The following is a 20744-nucleotide window of genomic DNA, read 5'->3' on the forward strand; positions in this document are numbered from 1 at the left end:
CACCCCCACCCCAGCACAACCAATGTCTCTTCCTCCCAAAAATTCCAATTCAATACACAACCTACGGATATTGTCTCACCCCATTGTCGCACATTTCAAATCAGCCCAAAATGTCACTGGAGGTTTACCCCGCGACCCCCGCCGATGCGCCCGCACTTACGCAAGTGTTCTACGCGGCCTTCCGTAGCGATGCCGACAAGGCCATGTTTCCAAATACGCCGGACGGGACAGAATGGTGGGAGAAGGTTTTCAGCACCGCAATCACCCGCTCGATTGCAGGCGAGTCCAACGAGATATTCTTCAAGGTGACGGAGGGGTCGGAGAGTGGCCCCATCGTCGCGTTCGCAAAATGGAAGCGTCCCGCACCCGCAGATCACGATCGGCGCGAGGAACAGATCATGTGGCCTGCTAGTAGCGATAAGGAGCTTTGCGATCGGTTTTTCTGGGGCATGGAAGCGCAACATCAGAAGTGGATGGGGGATAGACCTCATTATTGTACGTTCACCCCCTTTTTTTTTCTTTTTTTCTTTTTTCTCGGTTTTTGTTCCAAATCTTCAAAATATACCTTATGCTTGTTGTATACCTCAAACATATACGAATAGAACGGTCAAGACTAACAGGGAGTCATAGATCTGGATATGCTGGGTGTCCACCATTCGTACCAGGGCAAAGGACTGGGCTCGAAGCTCCTCAAATGGGGTCTCACGCGCGCTGATACTGAAGGTGTGGAGGTTTATCTGGGTGCATCTCCGGCTGGAAGACCTTTGTATGCGAAATATGGGTTCCGGGAGGTTGGTACCTTTTCGCCATACCCCGACTATGTGCTGGTGATGATGATACGCTCACCCAATGCACAACAGAAATTGGAGTGACCGGATAGAATGTAATAAGGAAGTATTCCGAGCATTGTCAAACCTAGCACACTCTCTCATAAATTTCCTTCTGCCTTCTGGAGCAACTCCAAAGCAGGATACCTATTCTCGAACTCTACAGTTCAAGCTCTACACCACTAGCTTTACCTCCTACAGAAAGATTTGGCTATTTAGACTAATAATGACGATCCAAAGTGAAAATTCTATTAACGACGGCAATAAAAGTGGCAAGAAAAAGCAAAGAACTGCGGCGTATATTCCTGAGGAGTAATGCTACTTGCAATGCACAAGACAATCTGAATATATACAACATACTTAGTCGTCTACGCCGCTGCTCTAGCTTGAGTTTCAACCGGCAGCGCCAACCACGCAGCAGCCATAAGTATCCAAACGGCACCGCAGAACCAAACTGGACCTTGGACGGAAACCACTGTGCTATCAAAAGTAGTAATGATATAGGCAATCAAGCCAAACACCCCCCAAAAGAACCCCACCACACCTAGACTATATCCACGAACTGTAGTAGGCACAGCCTCAACAGTATATAGAGTTAGCGTAGCCATGCCAGCAAAGCGAAGGAAGCTGATGATGCACTCGAAAGCCAGCGCAGCATTGCGAGACCGGGACACGGTAGCGAGAAGCATGAACAGACCAGTCAAAACAGCAATGCCAGCTCCGGTGCGCTTCCGTCCCAGGCCCTTTACTTCGACCAGGATTGCCGCCACGAGCGGGCCGGGGATAGCACAGAGCGCAACATATAGGTATCGGCTGTAAAGGTAGGACCTCGAGGCTGTTGTCGCACTGACTTTGGCTACGCCATGTGCAGCGAGATAATTTCCGAGATAATTTTGGTGAAGCACGAATGTCAAGCCCATCACACTCCAGAGCAGGACAAGACACACTGTGCCAAAGATATTGAGCGAAGAAGCAAGGCCTTGCGAACGAGATTTCGTGCGCAGTTCCGCTTCGGACCCGTCAACTGTGGAATCAATCCGTGCAAACGATGCTTCCGTAAGCCATGTTTGGCGCTTATTGTAGAGCGCAATATCCTTGACGAGTTGGGTTGCTTCTGCGTCGCGACGCCGTGAGAGGAGGAACTTTGGTGTTTCATGCAAATTCAACGCGAAACGACACAGATACAGGAACAGAGTTATGCACCCAAAGGTCCACCATACGTATCGCCAGCCTTTGTTGCTGACGTAGTGACAGGAGGAGCTGGCGCTGCTTGAATGGCCAAGGGCGCGTTTGTGGCGCATCGATTGAGAAGTGCTCATTTTGTTTGGGCCGGTGCCACATGTATATAGAGCGATAAAAGCCCTGCACGTTGGTTAATGATGTTTCCAATAAATGATCTGGCTATTGCTTACCATCCAACTGCAGCAGCAAGCAATTGTCCCAATCCCCAGAAGACACCCTGCAGGGCGACCAAGTACTGATGTGACGCAGGCAGCGATTCCAGAAGAATCATTGCGTCGACAGCTTGGTTCCCAGCAACGGCAAATCCAACAATGCAACCGACGACACACAGCCCCGTGAAGGAAGGCAAGCCCGCTCCGACTAAGCCGCCCATTCCCATCAAGACGATGGTGCTAGTAAACATCCACTTCCGACCCAGTATATCAGACATCATAGGCCAAGCGGTGCCACCAATAGTGAGACCGACAAACAAGCTGATGAAGAGGTAATCGGTGTTATCGCCGGGAAAGAAGAACTGAGCTTCGTTTCCAGCTGAAGGGGCAATGACCAAGAAAGACATGACCCAGAACTACCATTGAACGAACTTAATCAGTACCCAACAGAGATTTTATCTGTTTTTATCTGTATGACACGTGAGAACTCACACTATCAAGAAGCCAGCCCACGCCAGTCGTCAAGAAAAGCATCCATTGATACATCCCCATGCCCATGTCCAACAGGGCCTGATTCAACAGCTGGGCCTTGGCCGCAAAGACAGCATCACTTCCAGGATGGATCTTGGGGGTCTCGATTGCAAGTCCGAAGAGGCTTTTGTGCTGTTTGTCTAGGGCTTCGCTGACCTTGGATGGCCCTGCTTTTTCAACATCATTCACTAGGGTAGACGCAAATGCACTCTGTGCCTCGAAGTTTCGAGCCGGTCTGATGTGATCATCATTGCTCGACATTGTGGGCCAAAGTGGGTATGATGACACTTTAAATCGGCTCAAGGTGTCTCAGAAATGAAGACTAGTATTTAGGTCTAGAAATAAATGTCGCCATGTGGTCCTACCCTTTCTTATTTATATATTCAGGATGTACCTCGTATTGAGTCATGAAAATTTGTGCGCAGTGGAAAACAAGCTAGATAAGCAAAAGCCGTACCCGAAAGCACGAAGGTAGACCCATAACTAGGTAAGATCTACTCCGTACTCTGTCCAGGGTGGATGAGTGTGAGCAACTTATCCACAGCCTTTCAAGTCCCGCCCTATAGACAGGGATATTATTATAGCAAGCGGGGATTCTGGTTACTCTTCATGATGCATACGTGAACTACAGCAGGAGATCCAGTATTAGACAATCAAATTAGGCAATCCGAAGAGCATTGAGCAACATTCGTAGGAGGGGTTGCATACGCTAACGCCCGCGGAGTCAATATCAAGACAAAGTATTACTAATGGCAAGTCTTAATTCAACTAGTCGATAAGGATTGCATAAATTACAAGGCTTTCTCCGGGGATAAATTCTCCTCGGAACGCGACACATACTCTCGCGTGCACTGATAGGGACTAGAGTGATGGCCTTGCGGGATAATCTAAAGCCGCCAAGGTAGCCATTGGCTGATATAAACACCACATCGGGGGTCGAGACGTTGTGGAAGCTTGGCTTGATATCGAGCCACGCAATTGTATTTCGCATTACAGGTATGGTGATTGATAGATATTCGCTCAAGTCCTCCAATCTGGGCTTTCAGGAGATATATTCTGTCATGGTTTTCTTGAATGGAATTTCAATGGTAGGACAGATAGCTATGCACGAGGGAAGCTGCTAAATCCGAGACTCGGGGGAGATTTCTGAATTGGGGATCGCGCTGGAAATCCAGCACGGGAAAGGTAGGGAAACAGAGACTGATATTCTCGGCGGCTGCAGGGCACTTCTCGTCACTGAATCTTGTAGTCAGCATATATGCCTCCTGTAGTTATGCCTGCATTTCTGTGGTAGACCCTTAGGTAAAACTTGGGATAAATATAGAATTTGGAACTAGGGACTAAAGGTTATAGCCGCGCCATGATTTCTTTCACTTGGTCGACATAAGTAGAGCTAATAGTCGAATGATAAATCCCCCATTCGTTTCGGTCGCAGATACATAACTTTTCATTTTGTTTTATTCTTCGTATAATCCCCTCCACAACTAACAATAATCCCGTTATATAATTTGTGTTGAGTGAAAAGACAAAGCTATGCGCTAACAGTTTCAGAGTGTTCGACATCAGTATCCTTGCCATCCACAGATAAGTCATCCCCCAGAGAAGCCGTGCTCTCTCTATCAAGTAATATCGCGACTTCTTCAAGTAAGTCCTAGGGAGGTTAAAACCGGGTGGATGTCCTAAAAGGGGCTAGCTTCGATGCACGGCCTCAATCTTGAATGTTTAATTCAGATCCACTAATCCATATTTGGCGAAGGGTACGAGTACGAGACCACATTGATAGCTCATCTTGCTATTAGTTCAACCTTCCCAGATTCTTGACAAGATTTTCACCACCTTTAAATTCTACAAAATGCGACCCTCTACACTTTCTAGGACCGGGAAAGAACGAGTAGAAGAGTCCGCTCCTCCTCCATATTCATTGGTTGCCGACGGTGGACTCGTAGCAGAGTCAGGGAACGTACAAGGTAGGTCGAGCCATTCATCCATGGATGAAAGATGTCGGTCATTTGTCAGCTGATTCTAATACTCGTTATAGGGGACGGCCGAATTGATGTGAACCTCGAATCCAATATCGCGAGAACGCTCGCCAAAATCATCGACTTGCAGCAAGAAGACATCCACAATCCACCTCCCGACTATATCGACCTTACCAAGCAAGTAACCTCGTGTGAATATAAACTCAACATTGTCATTCAAATTGTGGGGAGTCGTGGAGATGTGCAGCCTTTCATCGCACTCGGAAATGCATTACAAAAACATGGCCATCGGGTCCGGATTGCCACACATGGTGTCTTTGCAGACTTCGTACACGAGGCAAAATTGGAGTTCTACTCCATCGGTGGAGATCCTACAGAATTGATGGCATTCATGGTCAAGAATCCAGGATTGATTCCACAAATGAAGACCCTTCGCGAAGGGGAAGTGCAGAGAAAACAGGCTATGGTAGCGACAATGCTCGATGGGTGTTGGAGATCCTGCATCGAAGATGATCCAATTACTAAAGAGCCGTTTGTTGCAGATGCCATAATTGCTAATCCTCCTAGCTTTGCACACGTTCATTGCGCACAAGCTCTAAGTATTCCTGTCCATCTCATGTTTACGATGCCGTGGAGTAGTACCAAGGCATTTCCACATCCTCTCGCCAATCTATATTCCTCTTCTATGGATCATCAAACTGCAAATTGGGTTTCTTATGGAGTTGTCGAGTGGCTGACATGGCAAGGGTAAGCTCACACATGGAGTGCTAGGGGCTATGTGACTGACATGATGATTTAGGCTAGGAGATGTGATCAATCAATGGCGCATCTCAATAGATCTGGAGCCTATCCCCGCAACGGAGGGACCTAGCCTCGCCGAAGCATTGAAAGTGCCATACACATATTGTTGGTCTCCTGCCCTTGTGCCAAAACCACAGGATTGGCTAGCTCACATTGGTATGTCAGCACTATGGCTTTTTGTTCCAGTGATGAAAGCTAAATGGTTTAGATGTCTGTGGATTCTTCTTCAGAGATCCCCCATCATATTCCCCGCCCTCGGAGCTGAGGGAGTTTCTACAAGAGGGTCCACCTCCTGTCTATATCGGATTCGGTAGTATCGTGGTTGAGAACCCTCAGCAGCTAATTGATACCATTGTTCTCGCGGTAGTAAGGACAGGTGTCCGTGCAATCATTTCAAAGGGTTGGAGTGGGCTAGTTGGAAGTCAAACCCCGAATATCTACTATATTGACGACTGTCCACATGAGTGGCTCTTTCAACATGTCAGTGCAGTAGTTCATCATGGAGGCGCTGGAACTACTGCATGTGGTCTTAAAAATGGCCGACCGACTGCGATCGTGCCTTTCTTTGGCGAGTGAGTTATCAATTCTTAACTGCCTTTGGGAGATTTTATCAGTACTGACTCTCCTAGCCAACCTTTCTGGGGCAACATGATTGCTAGAGCCGGTGCTGGACCCAGACCTATTCCATTTGCATCTCTCAACTTTGAGAGACTGGCCGCTGCTATCCAATTTTGCCTCACTCCAGGGGCAACAGAAGCTGCACGCAAGTTAGCCTTCAAAATGCAGACTGAATCGGGCGTAACCGCCGCCGTGGAATCGTTCCATCGAAATCTTCCCATGGACAAAATGAGGTGCAATTTAATGCCCAACGAAGTTGCAGTCTGGAGATACAAGAAAGGCAAGAACCACGTGAACCTCTCAAATGCAGCCGTGCAGATCTTGATTGAACATCAAAAGATAATTGAAAAGAATCTCCAGTTGTATGTACCCAGACTCGAGCTATCACATGAACCTACTAACCAATGGATATCATACTCCATCAGTCACCTTGTCAATCCAATCGTCATTGAACATCGCCGCTGGGATCCCATAACCGGAATGTTGGCTGCAGCCACCACAACCGGCTCAACTATGCTGCACTCCACCGCCGATATGATTCACAACCCATACAAAGAATACAAACGTGGTCGTTCTCCAGCTCCATCGACCAAATCTGTACAAGTCATGTCACTCCCTGGCAGCTCGCGTTCACGGGAGCCCTCGTCAACAAGGATATCTGCTGCCGACGAGGCAAATCACAATTGTCGGTCACCATCCGCTGAGCCTGGATCCGAAACCGGAGCCGATAAAAGAAGAAACGGGCTATCTATCGCAGGTAGCATGGCAGGCGCGACGATGAAAGGCTTTGGCAAATTTACAGGATCATACTTCAAAGGGGTGGTAGTCGACATTCCACATGCCGCCGCAGAAGGATTCCGGCAGGTCCCTCGGCTGTACGGGGAAACGCCTAAGGATTACGGCGTGATCCAGGATTGGAAGTCCGGAGCTATCGTTGGTGGGAAGAATTTTGTAGATGGCATGGCTGATGGCTTCACCGGTCTGTTTACACAACCTGTCAATGGGGCAAAAGAGGAAGGTGCTTTGGGTGCGGTTAAAGGATTTGCCAAAGGCACTATTGGGCTTGCAACAAAGGTCCCTTCTGGTAAGCAATTCTCTCAATTCATGAAAATAAACAGAGCTGACCTGGACATGCGTTTAGCGGGGATCGGACTGGTCGCTTATCCTTTCCAAGGAATCACTAAAAGTATTGAGGCGGTTTTTCGCTCACAAAGTCGCAAGGCCCTTGTGAATGCACGGTTAAAGAGTGGATATTATAAAATAAGCAGGATGCAGATGACCGACGAAGAGCGGCGTGAAATCCTGCAGTCATTTGATAGATTTTCACGGTCAGCTGGTGCTAGATAGACTTAGTTTCTAGCCATACTTGAATGGTTTCGGGTGAAGTTGAATTAGATGGAATGATTACGGTGCTCAAGCTAGCAGGGCTACCATTTGCACCGTTAAAATGATGAAAAATAGTGGGAATGACTGGATTTTTGTAAAAGGCAATAGAGTCATTGAAAATAGCGTTTTCATTGAATCAACCGAAATCAAAGATCACAATGTCACAGCTAATGTTTTCCGAAGTACAGAGCTATATTCGCCGCCCCAGGAAACTCTCTGACTGGCAATAAAACAGGATAGACGCACATAAATGGACAAAATCACTAGTCAATACTGCACATTGGGGGTTATCTGTACCCAACGTCTGATGAGATTCAGGGATTACCCCATACCCGTGTGGTTTGACACTGTATCTGTCCGTTTGGACTCGGCATTTGACAAGATTATAAAGTCATAGTAAAAAGGGCAGGTAATAAGCAGTACAAAAGCCATAAGAATTTATCTATTCAGGCGCTGACCGGGGACATTTAAATATGGCTAGATGTCAGATCTTTGCAACCGAACTATGTTTCAATCCTTGCGATACCCGAGCACTATGACCTATTCGCGCGAAACAAGTGTAAAGGCGAGATATTCGGGTATCCAGGACTTGAATACTCGAGTCTTATCGAAACAGAATTTTAGGGCCATGGTATAATAAGGCGCAGCAAGTATTTCAGTCTCGAATGAAGTCAGCGGACGTAGGGATGCGACTGTGGTCCCACCAAGTCGGCCTGGATCATCAGAATCTCGACTAGAAGGCTGCCTGATACCAAAGAAGAAAGAGAGTCAGACTCGAATAAATGATACAAAATTAAGAAACTGATGCAGTTACCCGGGCCCCCACTGAAGACGGCGAGTGATTGTCCCGACTCCTAGCAGCCAACTGGCTGCTACGGCCACATTCAAACTCCAACCAGGGCTATCGTGGGGACCCTTGGGACTAATCTCCCCGTGTATAACATGCATATTCAGGTCTGGTGGGCGTAGTCTAGGTTCCTGGATCACGGCGGAGTAATAGTTCGTCCTATTTTAAACTTTATATGTGACCTTGTGAGTTCCGCGTGGAGTGGACGTGTGTTATACCAGATGGTATTCATCTATCTACAATGCGGATCCCCATTTTAAGGTCTTTTTCTCTTCCTTACTATATGCTCTACCACCAGCAAGAGCAGTTTCTAACATTCCACTCATCTTCAAACTGCTAGATTATCATCTCCGTGGATCTTCGCCATGGCGGACTCAGACTTTCCATTCTACAGACCCGGAAGGTCCTTTTATGACGATAATATGAGCAGAGCATCTTCAGATGTGCAACGGAAAAGAAAGGTCGACGATGAGAAATTTGCTTTAGGTCGAAGGGGAATCCTAGTCTTCTTTACTTTGTCTGTTCTCACATTGATGGCCGCTTTGGATGGGACTTCCCTATCTGTTGCTTTACCTGTGAGTACTCTAACAGGATCTGATGTCTTGGAACTTAACATGTCCAGGAAATTGCGAAAGAACTCAATGGAACAGCCATTGAAGCATTCTGGAGTGGGACCTCATTTCTGCTATGCTCGACAGGTACGTGATATTGTGTTTCCAAAACGATATTGATCCGTCTAATATGCACATAGTATTCCAACCAAGTTTCGCCTCCTTCTCAAATATCTTCGGTCGTCGACCTATGATCATGATCTCCCTCTTATTTTTCTGTGTCGGCGCTGTAATTTCAGCAATCGCCAATAATTTTCCCTACATGTTGGTCGGCAGATCAATTCAAGGTGTTGGCGGAGGTGGCATTATCTCCCTAAGCGAAGTCATTATAACTGATCTTGTCCCTCTACGATGGCGTGGTCAGTACTTCGGTATTCTCAGTGCAATGTGGAGTGTTGGATCCGTGACGGGTCCTATTCTTGGTGGTGGATTTTCCGAAAATGTGTCTTGGGTTAGTTGGTCTACGGTGAATTTGTATATATTTCAAGGCTAACTATAAGCAGAGATGGATCTTCTATATCAACTTCCCATTTATCGGGGTTGGTGGAATTCTCGTGGTCCTATTCTTGAACCTCAAGCTTGCTCCCAGTTCATTAGTCGAGAAGCTCCGTCGGATCGATTATTTCGGCACCGTGCTATTCGTTAGCAGCATGTCGTCCTTCTTGATCCCACTCAGCTGGGGTGGTATCTCATACGACTGGGACTCGTGGCAAACGCTTGCACCTCTCTGTGTAGGAGGAGTCGGCCTGATCGTTTTTGGATTCTACGAGTATTACTTCGCATCCGATCCGATTGTCCCACCTGTGATATTCCAGAACCGCACCGCAACAGCTTCTTTCATTGGGAGTGTTTTGCAAGGGTTGATCTTATGGTGTGCCCTATATTATCTCCCTCTGTATTATGAGGCAGTGAAGGAGTATAGTCCCATTATCTCAGGCGTTGCCCTATTCCCCGAGACATTTACTGTGGCTCCGAGCGGGATGGTAGCTGGCATCCTAATCACGATTACAGGCCGTTACAGGTGGGCGATCTGGATCGGATGGGCTTTTTCGACTGTTGGACTCGGTTTGATGTGTCTGATTAAGGTGGATACTAGTATGCTTGGTTGGATCTTCCTCAACATCGTGCCCGGCCTGGGATTGGGTATCCTGTTTCCATCTCTTGGTTATGCAGTGCAGGCCGCGACTGACCCTGCGAACCTCGCTATTGCGGTTGCCATGTTTAGTTTTTTCCGTGCTCTCGGCCAAGCTATCGGCGTTGCTGTCGGTGGTGTGGTCTTCCAGAACCGCATGTTCACCAATATCTCGAGATATCCTGCTTTGGCTCCTATGGCTGAGGCTTATAGCAAGGAGGCTGCGGGCTTGGTCCAAGTTATCAAGGCGATGGCGGATGGCGCTGATAAGGCAAACCTCAAGGAAGCGTATACGGACAGTTTACGCACGGTGTGGATAGTCTGCTGTGGTGTGTCGGGTGTGGCGATGTTGATCAGCCTCTTCACTGAACAATATGACCTTGATCGTGCATTGGAAACGAACCAAGGTCTGCGTGATGAGTATGATGATGATGAGTCTATTGACAGTTTGAAGGACTTGAAGATGCGGACAGACCGGAGAGCAGTTACAGAGCCTCGACCTTGGGCTTGGTAGCGAATGTTCTTTCTTGATATGACAAATGGAGGTCTATAATGTACAAAGCAATGACGCTTACTGATGTTGATCATCGAAGTTTCCATTCATATCAGTTGATTCTCTTGATCCCTTTGCCTCTCTTTGTGGTCTTCCAGGCATCTACAGCATTCTTGAAGGGCACGATCTTGGTGATATGCAGCTTTAACTTAACCTTCTCCAACATAACTATCTCCAATGTCAGCTTAAAGTCTCCAGGCCCATACCGGAAGGACCACGGTGGTCTCATGCTCCAAAACCGTTAAAATAGGAAAATTGACATTCCCATTCCCCAACCCAGCGTGAACAAAAGAGCCCTTAACCCGAAGTAAACGAAAAGGCTGTCTGAATGCACAACTTGGCTCCAGTACACACAGAAGGCACAGCAACAGCCATTGGCTCAATAAGCACAGCCAAACCTGGCGTCGCCGGGGCCTTAGAGCTGGCAGGAGAGGGCTTCCATGTTATAGCTTGGGGAGATGGAGGGTTAGGAGAGTGTATGTGAAAATGCAGTTATGGCGATCTATAGTTTCATAGGGGAGTTGTTCGTCAAACTACAAGAGATGCAAGGCGTAAAAAAATGCAGCTGTTTGAACGCAGAGTCGAGAGCTTCTTTACAGGGTGCGAACGTCTGAGGACAATTTGACAAAGGGACAGCGAGGAAGCAGTACAGCACGCATGGCCCGAGCTGGGGGAGATTTAAGCGTACGAGCTGGAGGATTAGGGTCACCACACGGACAGTTATACGGAAAAGTGCATGGCATTTATATTGCTGCAAGTAACCGCAGAAAAAGCAAAAACAGTGCTGAGCAAGGACTATTGACAACTTGGGAAGCTGAGCTTCTAACATTCGCGATCGCGTCCCACGATAATAAACAGAAAGCATTACACCAGAAACCAAAACAAAAGGTCGTGACATCATAAAGTGGACATGATAAATAGCAGAAGGAGAAAAATGCAGATTCAATCAACGACCAAGTGCACGTAGCCGGTCTTTTAGTACATCCATTTCTTTGTCGTATTCCATCCCAGCGTGCTTTTCCCCTAGCTCCCGATCACTATCTTTGAGCATCATGGAACGATAGTGGCCATCGCCATCTGGTGCTCCGACAGTCACCCAGACAAACTTCGTTCCGGGGCTATTGGGCTGCGAACGCTCCTGTGTTCCTTGCCAGAATGCTTCATCAGGCATTGATTCATCAGAAGAGGAGGCAATTGAGGGTGGACGACCTCCAAGTCGCCCGAACTTAATCCAAACTCTGAGGGTATCTTTGATGAAGGCGATTTTCTGAATGAAGGCGTTCGAGTCGAGGATATCCCGGATACGGTCTTCGGTCGAATTGATGGAATCTCCGTTTGCGATGCTGAGGAACGTAGCAGCCTCATCGGAGGCCACGGCCCGAGTATCAAATCCTGCTGGGTGCATCTTGCCTTTTGAGGCGAAGAATCGAGCGGCGGAGGACGAGAGGTGGTAAAAATCGATCCACGGGGATGAGCTACGCGTGCGGCCGGGAGATATCACTAGCTTTGTGTGGTCGGGGAAGTTGAACTGGAAGGCCCCGTCTCCGAAACCCCAGATGCCAACATTGCCCAAGCGCTGGTAGAACTTGACAAACTGAGCACTGTTGTGTTCAGGCAGGTCTTCATCCATGATGCCTTCGTCGCCATGTCGACCGAGGGCTCCGATCATGTATTTACCAAATTGATCCACAAGTTTCATCCGCTTGATTTTCTCTGCATCGGCTCGTTCGAACTCGGTTCCTGTGTTGGAGCGAATCCTCATTGCTTTCGAGGTTTTAACATCGAAGAGTGTCGGCGGGATCAATGCTCGTCGGATGCCACGACATCCTAGCAAGTCATCGTCACGATTCTCATAGAACTCAACCGAGGTACCAGTGCGAGGAACTAACTGATCAGCCTCGGAGTAGTAGATAGGTTGTTGTTTGCCATCTGCGACGCTACGCGCTTTTCGGCGGATGTGTCTCTCGCCATCTCGAACTACCACACTCGTCGCCGGCTGGCCGTTCTCTCCCTTAAAAACACATCCAACGCTGCCATCATCCAAAACATACCCAATACCATAACGGTTGGTGTAATCGACCCATTTGATGACATAGGCATGAGGCTGTTTTCGTGCTCCCCCTCTGCGCCTACTTGGTGCGTGGTTCACCAGGTTGGTCAGCATGAGACGCAGGTCCGTGTTGACTTCGGTCAACGAAGTCCTGGGTAGAAGCTTGCAGGCATCTTCTGTATGGAATAGAGGACTAAGCCCCAAACTAGAGCGTGCCCTGCCACCAGCTGTCTTGCTGTTAGACCGAGCGATACCATTGGAGTCTGATCGACCAAGTCCATTAGATTCGGCGGAAAACTTAGACTGTGCCAGTGAGGATCGGGCGGACTCTTCGATAGGGCTATCTTTCCGTCTTTCTCCTCGTCCGACACTAGCGCTGAGATCTGCTCTGGATGTAGACCGTAGAGATGTTTGACGAGTGGCCACTTTTCGCTCCTCCGGCCTGGCGGATGGTTGCCGTTCTCTGGATGAGATGGAAGGCTGCATTAACTCCTGGTCAGCGGCTGCCAATCTGCGAGACTGAGAGCGTGTTTTGCCTACAGTCAAGCCTGATGGCATGCTTGTGGATTTGGCTAGTTGTGGGACAATATCAATGTCCTTGCTACGCAGTGCCGGTACTTGGGATGCAGATGCCATCCTTCGTGTGCGGATAGGACGGTCTGCCAGGCCTCCAGTCGGTGTGTCCGCAACGGAAGGAGGTTTTGGCTCGGCCTGTGGGATATCTCGATATGGCCTGGAAGATAGAACAGCAGGATCACTGATTCCAGGTGTCTTCCGAGGAGATATAGGGGGCACTCGAGCTTGCTGGCGTAGCGTTGCGGCATGGCTCTGTCCTTCCATTCGTCGCTGCTGAGCAGCGGCAAGGGCGGCATTTGTCCGCGATGCTGCCATATGGTTGGGACGAATGGAAACACTCCGCTGTGACATAGTGCTGCTATTAAGCATCGACTCCTCACTGCGGATTACCTTTCGGGAACTTTCCACAAGACACCAGTCTCCTTCGAGGTCATGGGGCCATCGGTACACATATTCTGGCGACAAGGGTATGACGGGTCGTAGACCTCTAGAATCCTCCACATCACACTCGGAAAAGGCTGACTTCGAGCAGTTCCTCCCCACCGATTTCCGAGCCGTCCCATCAGGCTTGCGTCCCACGCCACAGAGTGAATAGAAGGCAGCTTTGCAGGAATGATATCGTTGGGCGGGGTCATCCACCTGGTATACATATGCGCGGAGCTTCTCGTCTGAGTCCAAACCGTATCCACTTACCACACAATCACCTTGAGGTGAGGCATCCTTCAGCCATAGTGGCTTGTTGAATCGGCATGAGGGATCCAGTTGACGAGGGATGCAACCATCGTACATATTGAAGAATGGGTGCTCAACGATATCGTCTGGATCTGGTCGCTCCTCGTCCACTAGGTTCAAACAACGACTGACTAGGTCTTTTGCTTCCTCAGGGATGTAGTTGCTGGAGTCTGATTCCTTGGGCCAGACATAAGTCAGGTTCTGGACTTTCTTGTAAACCTCATCTTGCGTTTTGGATTGAAAGGGTAAGTATCCGGCGAGCATGGCAAAGCTAACATGCAGACATTAGTTCAACGACTTCATGGTTATATCGCGGTGTTCTTACAGTATTACACCCACGGACCAAATGTCAACTTTCTGTGTATGGCCACCTTTGCTCTTATCCAACACCTCGGGAGCGATATAGTTAGGTGTGCCGCACAGCGTATTTCGTCGCTTGGCGTCCTTGTCGGACAAAATCATAGCCGCCAAACCAAAATCCCCAACCTTGATGTTCATGTTGTGATCAAGGAACAGGTTTCCCATCTTCAGGTCACGATGAGCGACGAAACGTTTGTGTAGGTATTTCACCGCTGCGCAAAGCTGAATCATGTACCGGCGCACTTCTGGCAAGCTGAAACAGCGTCGTTTCCGAAACATATCCATCACCGACCCATTTGGACATAATTCTAGAACAACATAGGTGCTAGATTCGAAAGCGAATGCGCGGTAGAACTGGACGATGAAAGGATGACGCATTTTCGAGTGAATCTGGAGTTCGGTTCGAAACTGTGACAAAAATTTAGGCACTGTCAAACGGTCGGTCTATTCCGAAGACTTGTCGTACCTTCTCCTCCATCTTTTTTTGCGGCATTGCTGACTTGACGACCTTCATGGCGTACACCCGACCATTGCGAGCCAAGGCACCCTCATAACAAACAGCAAATCCGCCTTTCCCTAAGAATGCGCCTATTGAGTATCGCTCCCCGCCATCTTCCGGCTCTGAGACTATTGACGGCGGCGGATCGGCGTAGCTTTTGGATGTTGCAAGTTTTTGCTTGTTACTCGAAAGCACGACATTTTTGTCGAACGCTTTGCGATCCATGGCAAGCTTCGGTTTGATCATCTGATTCGTTGTGCGCGGGGAGAGGGCCTCCATTCTTGGCGGGTCGTCTTTTTATGGCAGGGGAATTAGGATAACGTAGTTAGAGGCGTGTGGCGGAGGGTATCGAGCGTGAAGATCATTAAAAACAGCGACCCTGTGATGGTCTGCGAAAGGGTATCAAGTTCCGGCAAGTATTTGGTATCCCTGCAACGATCAAATCAAAATTCGCTCCACTGTCGGGAAGCCGAAGCCGCTCTCCGTTAAGATCGGAACATAAGAAATGTGAGATGGGACTTACCGAAATGCAAAGCGCTAAATAAGAAAGACTGTACAAAGCTCCGAAAACAAACGGCACCTCAATCGAGGGTTGGGGAGGATGGAAAGTAGAAAGAGTCGGATCATAACAAATTGCTCAAAGCGGTAATCGATAAACACTGGCTTGGCCCTGTGGTCACGTGAGGTCCGCCCCATGCATCTGAGATAGTCCAGGATTCCCTGAACCCACTCTTCCGTTTGGCAAGAATTAGTGTTGGCACACGCAGACAATACAATTGCATTCCTCTCCAAGTCATTATATCTTACCCGGTCGACAGACAGGCCTTACACCTGAAAACTGTATACTCTTACAATTAGCAGCACTAAGACCGGCTATCTCATCCGATTTAAAACCGTGGAGTTAACTAAGATAGCTCGTAATAATGTTAAGTGGCTACATAAATTAGGTAATCACACGAAGCTGGTTAATTAAACCGAGGTTCGGTGTTATACACTGTACCCCCACAGAGGAATTTAACCTAGAAATAGGTGCCACCTAAGCGGCAGAGGAAATCACGTAAGACTATTGCTTAGCAGAATACGATTTCCACATCGAAGAACTGGCCGAGATAAAAGCGAAGGATAAGGCCCTAGGGAAATTCGCGTCGTTAGAAATCCGGTTCAACTCCGCAGAAGGAGCAGAATATGTGCATCGGTTTCGTTAACGACCAGCACCACATCCCCCATGTTAAACGACGCGAGATAAAGATAAAGAGATGTCTCCGATGCTAACGGTTCGGACACTTAGCATGGATGTGTAAGGAAACACCGCGATGCGGACATTACGCAGGGCAGCACGAGCGTGAACGATACCCACCGGGAGTGAGAGCACAGTGATTATAGTGGCGAACACCCTACCGGCGATCCATAATGCCTAACTCCTGCGACCTCTAACCCCACCAGATGCTAGTTAGAGAGAAACCTGCGCGTTCTACAGTTAAACATGATGAAACCGGCACCGAGAATGGAAGCACTGATCAACGACCATCAGAGCCAAGATCTAGATGTTCTTCTGATCCAGGAGTCATATATTACGACCTATCGTAAGTTTCTTCGCCCTTAGTCGCGATACCACTGACCAGTATTAAGGAGGCTCTTCCGATTATTGGTGCACCCAATCCACGCACCGTTCAGGCAGGACGCCGCCCAACGAGACCCGAACAGGAGCTAGTGGCAACATGGGAGGCGCTCAGTCAATCCAGGAGGGAGTTGGAGGAAATAGTCTGGCTAACCGAGCTTCTTCGTGAGGTATATCGGCGAATGGGGTCCATGATGGTCTACCCATTCAAAGAGCATGGTATCAAGCATGGTTATGAGGAGGCCGAGTCGTTTGATTTCATGTTTGAGTCGGTGATGAAGCGGCTGGAGGTGGAGGAGTCGGGGGAGCCTCCCAAGCGCGACGATAAATCCGGAGACCTCACCGGAAACCGTGTCTCTGGACCTGCAGAGCTGAGTAGTGGGAGTGGTGTGAACTGATGCAGTTTCGTGCGGGTCTACATATTACGCCCTACAAAGCCAATCAAATAGCATAAATAACATCGCACTCCGCCTGAACCGAATCAGCATCTTCTACGTAAGGATAATTAGCAGAGAAACCTTAACGACGCTTTCGATCACTTCATCGTGAAGCTCGATGTCCCCGGATACGGTACTCTCGTATTGCACTACACTCACTCACGCTCTTCCAGCAGTAAAGCAATCCAACTCTTGTTCTCCCACAGTTGGTCAGGCCCATTCGTGGAGGCACTTCGAGTTGTCGAGCCACTAAGCGAACCGAAAGATGCCAATGACCCATCTTTCCATGTCGTGGCCCCCTCGATTCCCGGGTTTGGCTTCTCCCCAACGCCAACCAAATCCGGCACCGGACCGAATGTGGTCGCCCGCGCCTACAAGACCCTGATGACAGAGGTGCTGGGGTACGTAAAGCTTGTCACGCATGGAGGAGACTTCGGATCGTTCATCGCCTCTTTGGCCATCAATATCCGGATTTGGTCAGAGCTCAACATCTAAACATGTTCCCAGTGCCTCCGCCGACTCTCTTCTCAGCTCCCGCCACTTACATCCGCCGGTGTTTCCCCGCGATTGCATACTCGTCGTTTGAGCACAAGGTACTGCTGGTTCGACGGAATTTTGAGCAAGATCAGAGCGGATATCTCGAGCAACAAAATACTAGGCCTCAAACTCTTGGCTTTGCTCTGGGAGATTCACCGGTTGGCTTGCTCGCTTGATTTGTGAAAAGGCCCGCAACTGGGCCGATGTGCACGATGCGTTCAGTGATGATGACATTATCACGTTGGTTATGATATACTGGATACAGGGGGCGACTCCTGCTCTGCGCTTCTACCAGGAGGCATTCGGCCGTGGCGTGCATGAAGCTGAAAAGACGTTCGAGACGTACGTTTCTGATCCCACTGGTGTGAGCATGTATGCAAAGGAACAACTCCATGTAAGAAATCCCTTTGGTAACCTGCCCGCTTTCAAATTATCTGACGCAGTCTCGACAGTGCCCACGGGATTGGGCCAATCAGGCTACCAACATTCAATTTTGGCGGGAATACGAGAAGGGTGGTCATTTCTCCTCTTTGGGGGGCCCAGATATTTCTGTGAAAAATGTTCGAGAGATTTTCTCGTCCAAGGTTGTCCTCAATTCGTGGGCTCGCGCATGAAGCAAAAGATCCCGTCTTCAACTGCACGAAAATGGGACGCATGTTATGACTTCCGTCGGGTTAAAATAGACATACAAGTCTACCACAAATATAGATTGTCGTTGAAATCATTGTTATCACACAAATCCCCAAAGCATTCGTAACTCAGCGGCCCGATCGGAGGTCTTCCAGCCCGTCTCGCGTTCAATTCTAGCTAGGTGTTTCAACAAGATGATTTTTTCAGAAGAGAACTCATCAGAATCATAACTTTTCGGGGCCGAGGGTCCATCACCTAGAGATTCGGACAGAGTATCCCGGACGGTTGGGGTGGCTAGGCAATTTCCAAATACTGCCCCGGCGATGAACAACGGTTGAAGTTGATTGACCCAGTTGGCACTTCATTGTTCAACACAAAATATTAGCCTAGTCCTTTTCGCCTCCTAAAGACACCGAGGGGGCTGGCTGTTCAACATACTGCGATGGGTTTGAAACGGAGGTTCCGACTAGTTCCCGTGCGTGCCAGATTATATCATTCTAAGAACTCGTCAGATGAAGGCCCATGAACTTGTAGCTTAGATTAGACTCACGATTCCCTCAAGTTCCAGTCTTTGCGTAACGAGGCCAGTCTGTAGGAGCAGCATACAACCTGCATGATAGAATGTATTGCCGCAGTCTGCAAAGTCAGCGGCGGTTGCATTGTCCAGCGAGGAAGGTCTTACTAGGAGAAGACCTTGCGTGCAACACTTCTGGAAAGATCTTTGATGGAGAAGAAACTCTCAGCAGGGGGCAGGCATCTGATGGTCGCAGCTGGTACCACTTCTGCATTGCGTCCCAAAGATCGCAAATGGGGCCTTTCAACGAAGCTGGTCTAGTTGTTCTTCCGGAATTCTGGGAAGTAGAAAGAACGTTCACAATTTTAGCGAATATTAAGTGTGCAAGATTGCAATAGTCATCCAAGTCTCCGTTGGCCAAAACAGAATCAATAGACATGTCGTCTACCCAGGACTCAGTTGGGATTAATGTCGCTTTGCCGCTAATAAAAGCCGCCCATACGTCTTTTGCGATCACAATCAGCCATAAGCTCATATCGGAAGTCCATGAGACTACTCACCAATACGGGCGAAGGCCCAGAAGCTCGCCTTCACTATGCCTTCGCTAGACCCATTCCATCTTTGGGCCCGCAGGAATCCCGCACAGCCTTTCAAATGCCGTCTCCATTCTTCGACTCGCGAAGCCATCATTTCGTAAACGCAGAGAAGAGTGCAAGTAGCCAAAATAGACGTGTCGGCATGTACAGAATCCTGGCGGAGAAGTAACTGAATGGTGAATTGGTATAGCTCTAACGTAACAGGTCTCTGTCGCTTCTGGATATAATCTAGCTGGCGAGAGGCGAGTGATAGCGCAGCTGCGACAAATGATGATGACTTCATCATTTCGTGAATACATTTCACGGTAAAGTGCATTTGGGAGTCAGTTGTCTCACACCAGGTACCTGTCTCCAGTATAAAAGAGGAAATAAGTTGAAGCTTTTCCCCATCTGTGACTGGAAATTGTGGCACTGGCTGCGGGGTTGCGTCCTTTGACCTTGCCTGGCCTAGCAAGAAAGGGTATAGATGGGTTTGCAGATCCGTCGCCGTAGGTCTGGACACTGAATGAAACAGCTGGGACTGAAGGAGTGCGGGTGGATCATGGTTACCGCTTGAGCTTGCTGGAATGTCAGAAGCCGGCAGGTTTCGCTGTGTAAAAAGATCGGCAATACTCAATTCTCCAGGAATCAGCTGTGAGGGTGGGCGAGAGACATGGCTAGGCAAAAATTCATCTTGACCTAGAAGGTGAGGCCTGCCAGAAGGGCTATCAGGTGTCGAGTATCCATCGATGATGATGTTGGTCTCATCAACGAATTTCTGATGCCGACTGAACCTCCTCCTTCGCCCTTCTTCTACTTCACGCAATAAAGCCGCTTCACGACGTGACAAACTAATTGTACGTGAAGGATGGAACGACGCCTTGAGTCCCCATTGACAAATTTGGCCTCGCGCTTCACAACCACGGCACCGTGGTCGTGCCCCATCGCCTGCATGATATCAGCCCTTGCCACGCTTTAACAAAATGAGAGTGGGCCGGACTTACATTTGCGACGGCGGCTGCGACACTGAATGCTAGATCCCCTTGTCAGTACTAGGTCTAAGGAAGCAGGCCAAAAAGCTCACCAGCCGGTTCTAGTCCTTTTCCGGACTGGGCGATCACTCGCATCTATCTCATCTCCACTATACGGGGAAGAAACCATGGTACTATGCTTACATTTGAAATGCAGGGGGTGTGGAACGTAGGATATGTCGATGCGCAGGCAACGAGAAACTAAGGGCAGGGGCGGTGACGTCCCTGCTCGGACGAGGGAAAGTGGAAGCGCCGTTATCTTACATAAGCACCACAGCGTGATGGCTAAAAGCTTCCCTGTATTCCCACAAAGTACTTTCGCTGATATGGGAGAAGATTGCTCGGAGCAAGAAGGATTTGGCCGGAAAGCGGCGAAGGATCGATTTGTCAATGAGACACGGAATAAGAAAGTCGGCCATATGGGTGATTGATGCTGATGCTCAGTCCCATGATCATTGCGATTGACTAATACTCATGTACGTAATAAGTGAAAGATGTACATAACT

The 20744-nt window shown here is 48.7% G+C and overlaps 8 protein-coding genes across 8 annotated transcripts; 5 read left to right on the top strand and 3 right to left on the bottom strand.

The window, feature by feature from the left end:
* Positions 1-110: 110 nt before the first annotated feature.
* Positions 111-872, top strand: N7447_009496 (Acyl-CoA N-acyltransferase; the record flags this gene model as incomplete). Its single annotated transcript, XM_057233758.1, has 2 exons — positions 111-495; positions 631-872. The coding sequence occupies 2 exons, from the start codon at positions 111-113 to the stop codon at positions 870-872; spliced, it is 627 nt and encodes a 208-aa protein (XP_057083300.1).
* A 323-nt stretch (positions 873-1195) lies between these two features.
* On the bottom strand, positions 1196-3013 carry N7447_009497 (uncharacterized protein; the record flags this gene model as incomplete). The annotated part of the gene is made up of 3 exons (XM_057233759.1): positions 1196-2189; positions 2240-2637; positions 2714-3013. The coding sequence occupies 3 exons, from the start codon at positions 3011-3013 to the stop codon at positions 1196-1198; spliced, it is 1692 nt and encodes a 563-aa protein (XP_057083301.1).
* Positions 3014-4604: 1591 nt separating this feature from the next.
* Positions 4605-7497, top strand: N7447_009498 (putative sterol glucosyltransferase; the record flags this gene model as incomplete). The annotated part of the gene is made up of 7 exons (XM_057233760.1): positions 4605-4719; positions 4791-5478; positions 5531-5688; positions 5741-6104; positions 6162-6512; positions 6576-7234; positions 7292-7497. 7 exons carry the CDS (start codon positions 4605-4607, stop codon positions 7495-7497), a joined length of 2541 nt encoding a protein of 846 aa, XP_057083302.1.
* Positions 7498-8748: 1251 nt separating this feature from the next.
* N7447_009499 (MDR family MFS transporter) lies at positions 8749-10640 on the top strand (the record flags this gene model as incomplete). The annotated part of the gene is made up of 4 exons (XM_057233761.1): positions 8749-8958; positions 9006-9081; positions 9135-9445; positions 9498-10640. 4 exons carry the CDS (start codon positions 8749-8751, stop codon positions 10638-10640), a joined length of 1740 nt encoding a protein of 579 aa, XP_057083303.1.
* A 985-nt stretch (positions 10641-11625) lies between these two features.
* N7447_009500 (CDC5/polo family serine/threonine-protein kinase) lies at positions 11626-15175 on the bottom strand (the record flags this gene model as incomplete). The annotated part of the gene is made up of 3 exons (XM_057233762.1): positions 11626-14308; positions 14363-14805; positions 14864-15175. 3 exons carry the CDS (start codon positions 15173-15175, stop codon positions 11626-11628), a joined length of 3438 nt encoding a protein of 1145 aa, XP_057083304.1.
* Positions 15176-16379: 1204 nt separating this feature from the next.
* On the top strand, positions 16380-18102 carry N7447_009501 (alpha/beta-hydrolase; the record flags this gene model as incomplete). The annotated part of the gene is made up of 6 exons (XM_057233763.1): positions 16380-16479; positions 16575-16903; positions 17024-17352; positions 17433-17544; positions 17676-17882; positions 17941-18102. 6 exons carry the CDS (start codon positions 16380-16382, stop codon positions 18100-18102), a joined length of 1239 nt encoding a protein of 412 aa, XP_057083305.1.
* Positions 18103-19184: 1082 nt separating this feature from the next.
* N7447_009502 (Zn(II)2Cys6 transcription factor domain-containing protein) lies at positions 19185-20368 on the bottom strand (the record flags this gene model as incomplete). Its single annotated transcript, XM_057233764.1, has 3 exons — positions 19185-20155; positions 20212-20240; positions 20292-20368. 3 exons carry the CDS (start codon positions 20366-20368, stop codon positions 19185-19187), a joined length of 1077 nt encoding a protein of 358 aa, XP_057083306.1.
* A 46-nt stretch (positions 20369-20414) lies between these two features.
* On the top strand, positions 20415-20669 carry N7447_009503 (uncharacterized protein; the record flags this gene model as incomplete). Its single annotated transcript, XM_057233765.1, has 1 exon — positions 20415-20669. One exon carries the CDS (start codon positions 20415-20417, stop codon positions 20667-20669), a length of 255 nt encoding a protein of 84 aa, XP_057083307.1.
* Positions 20670-20744: the final 75 nt, after the last annotated feature.

The sequence above is a fragment of the Penicillium robsamsonii genome (assembly GCF_028829455.1).
Source record: "Penicillium robsamsonii strain IBT 29466 chromosome Unknown utg000005l_segment0_segment0, whole genome shotgun sequence".
Classification (NCBI taxonomy): Eukaryota; Fungi; Ascomycota; class Eurotiomycetes; order Eurotiales; family Aspergillaceae; genus Penicillium; species Penicillium robsamsonii.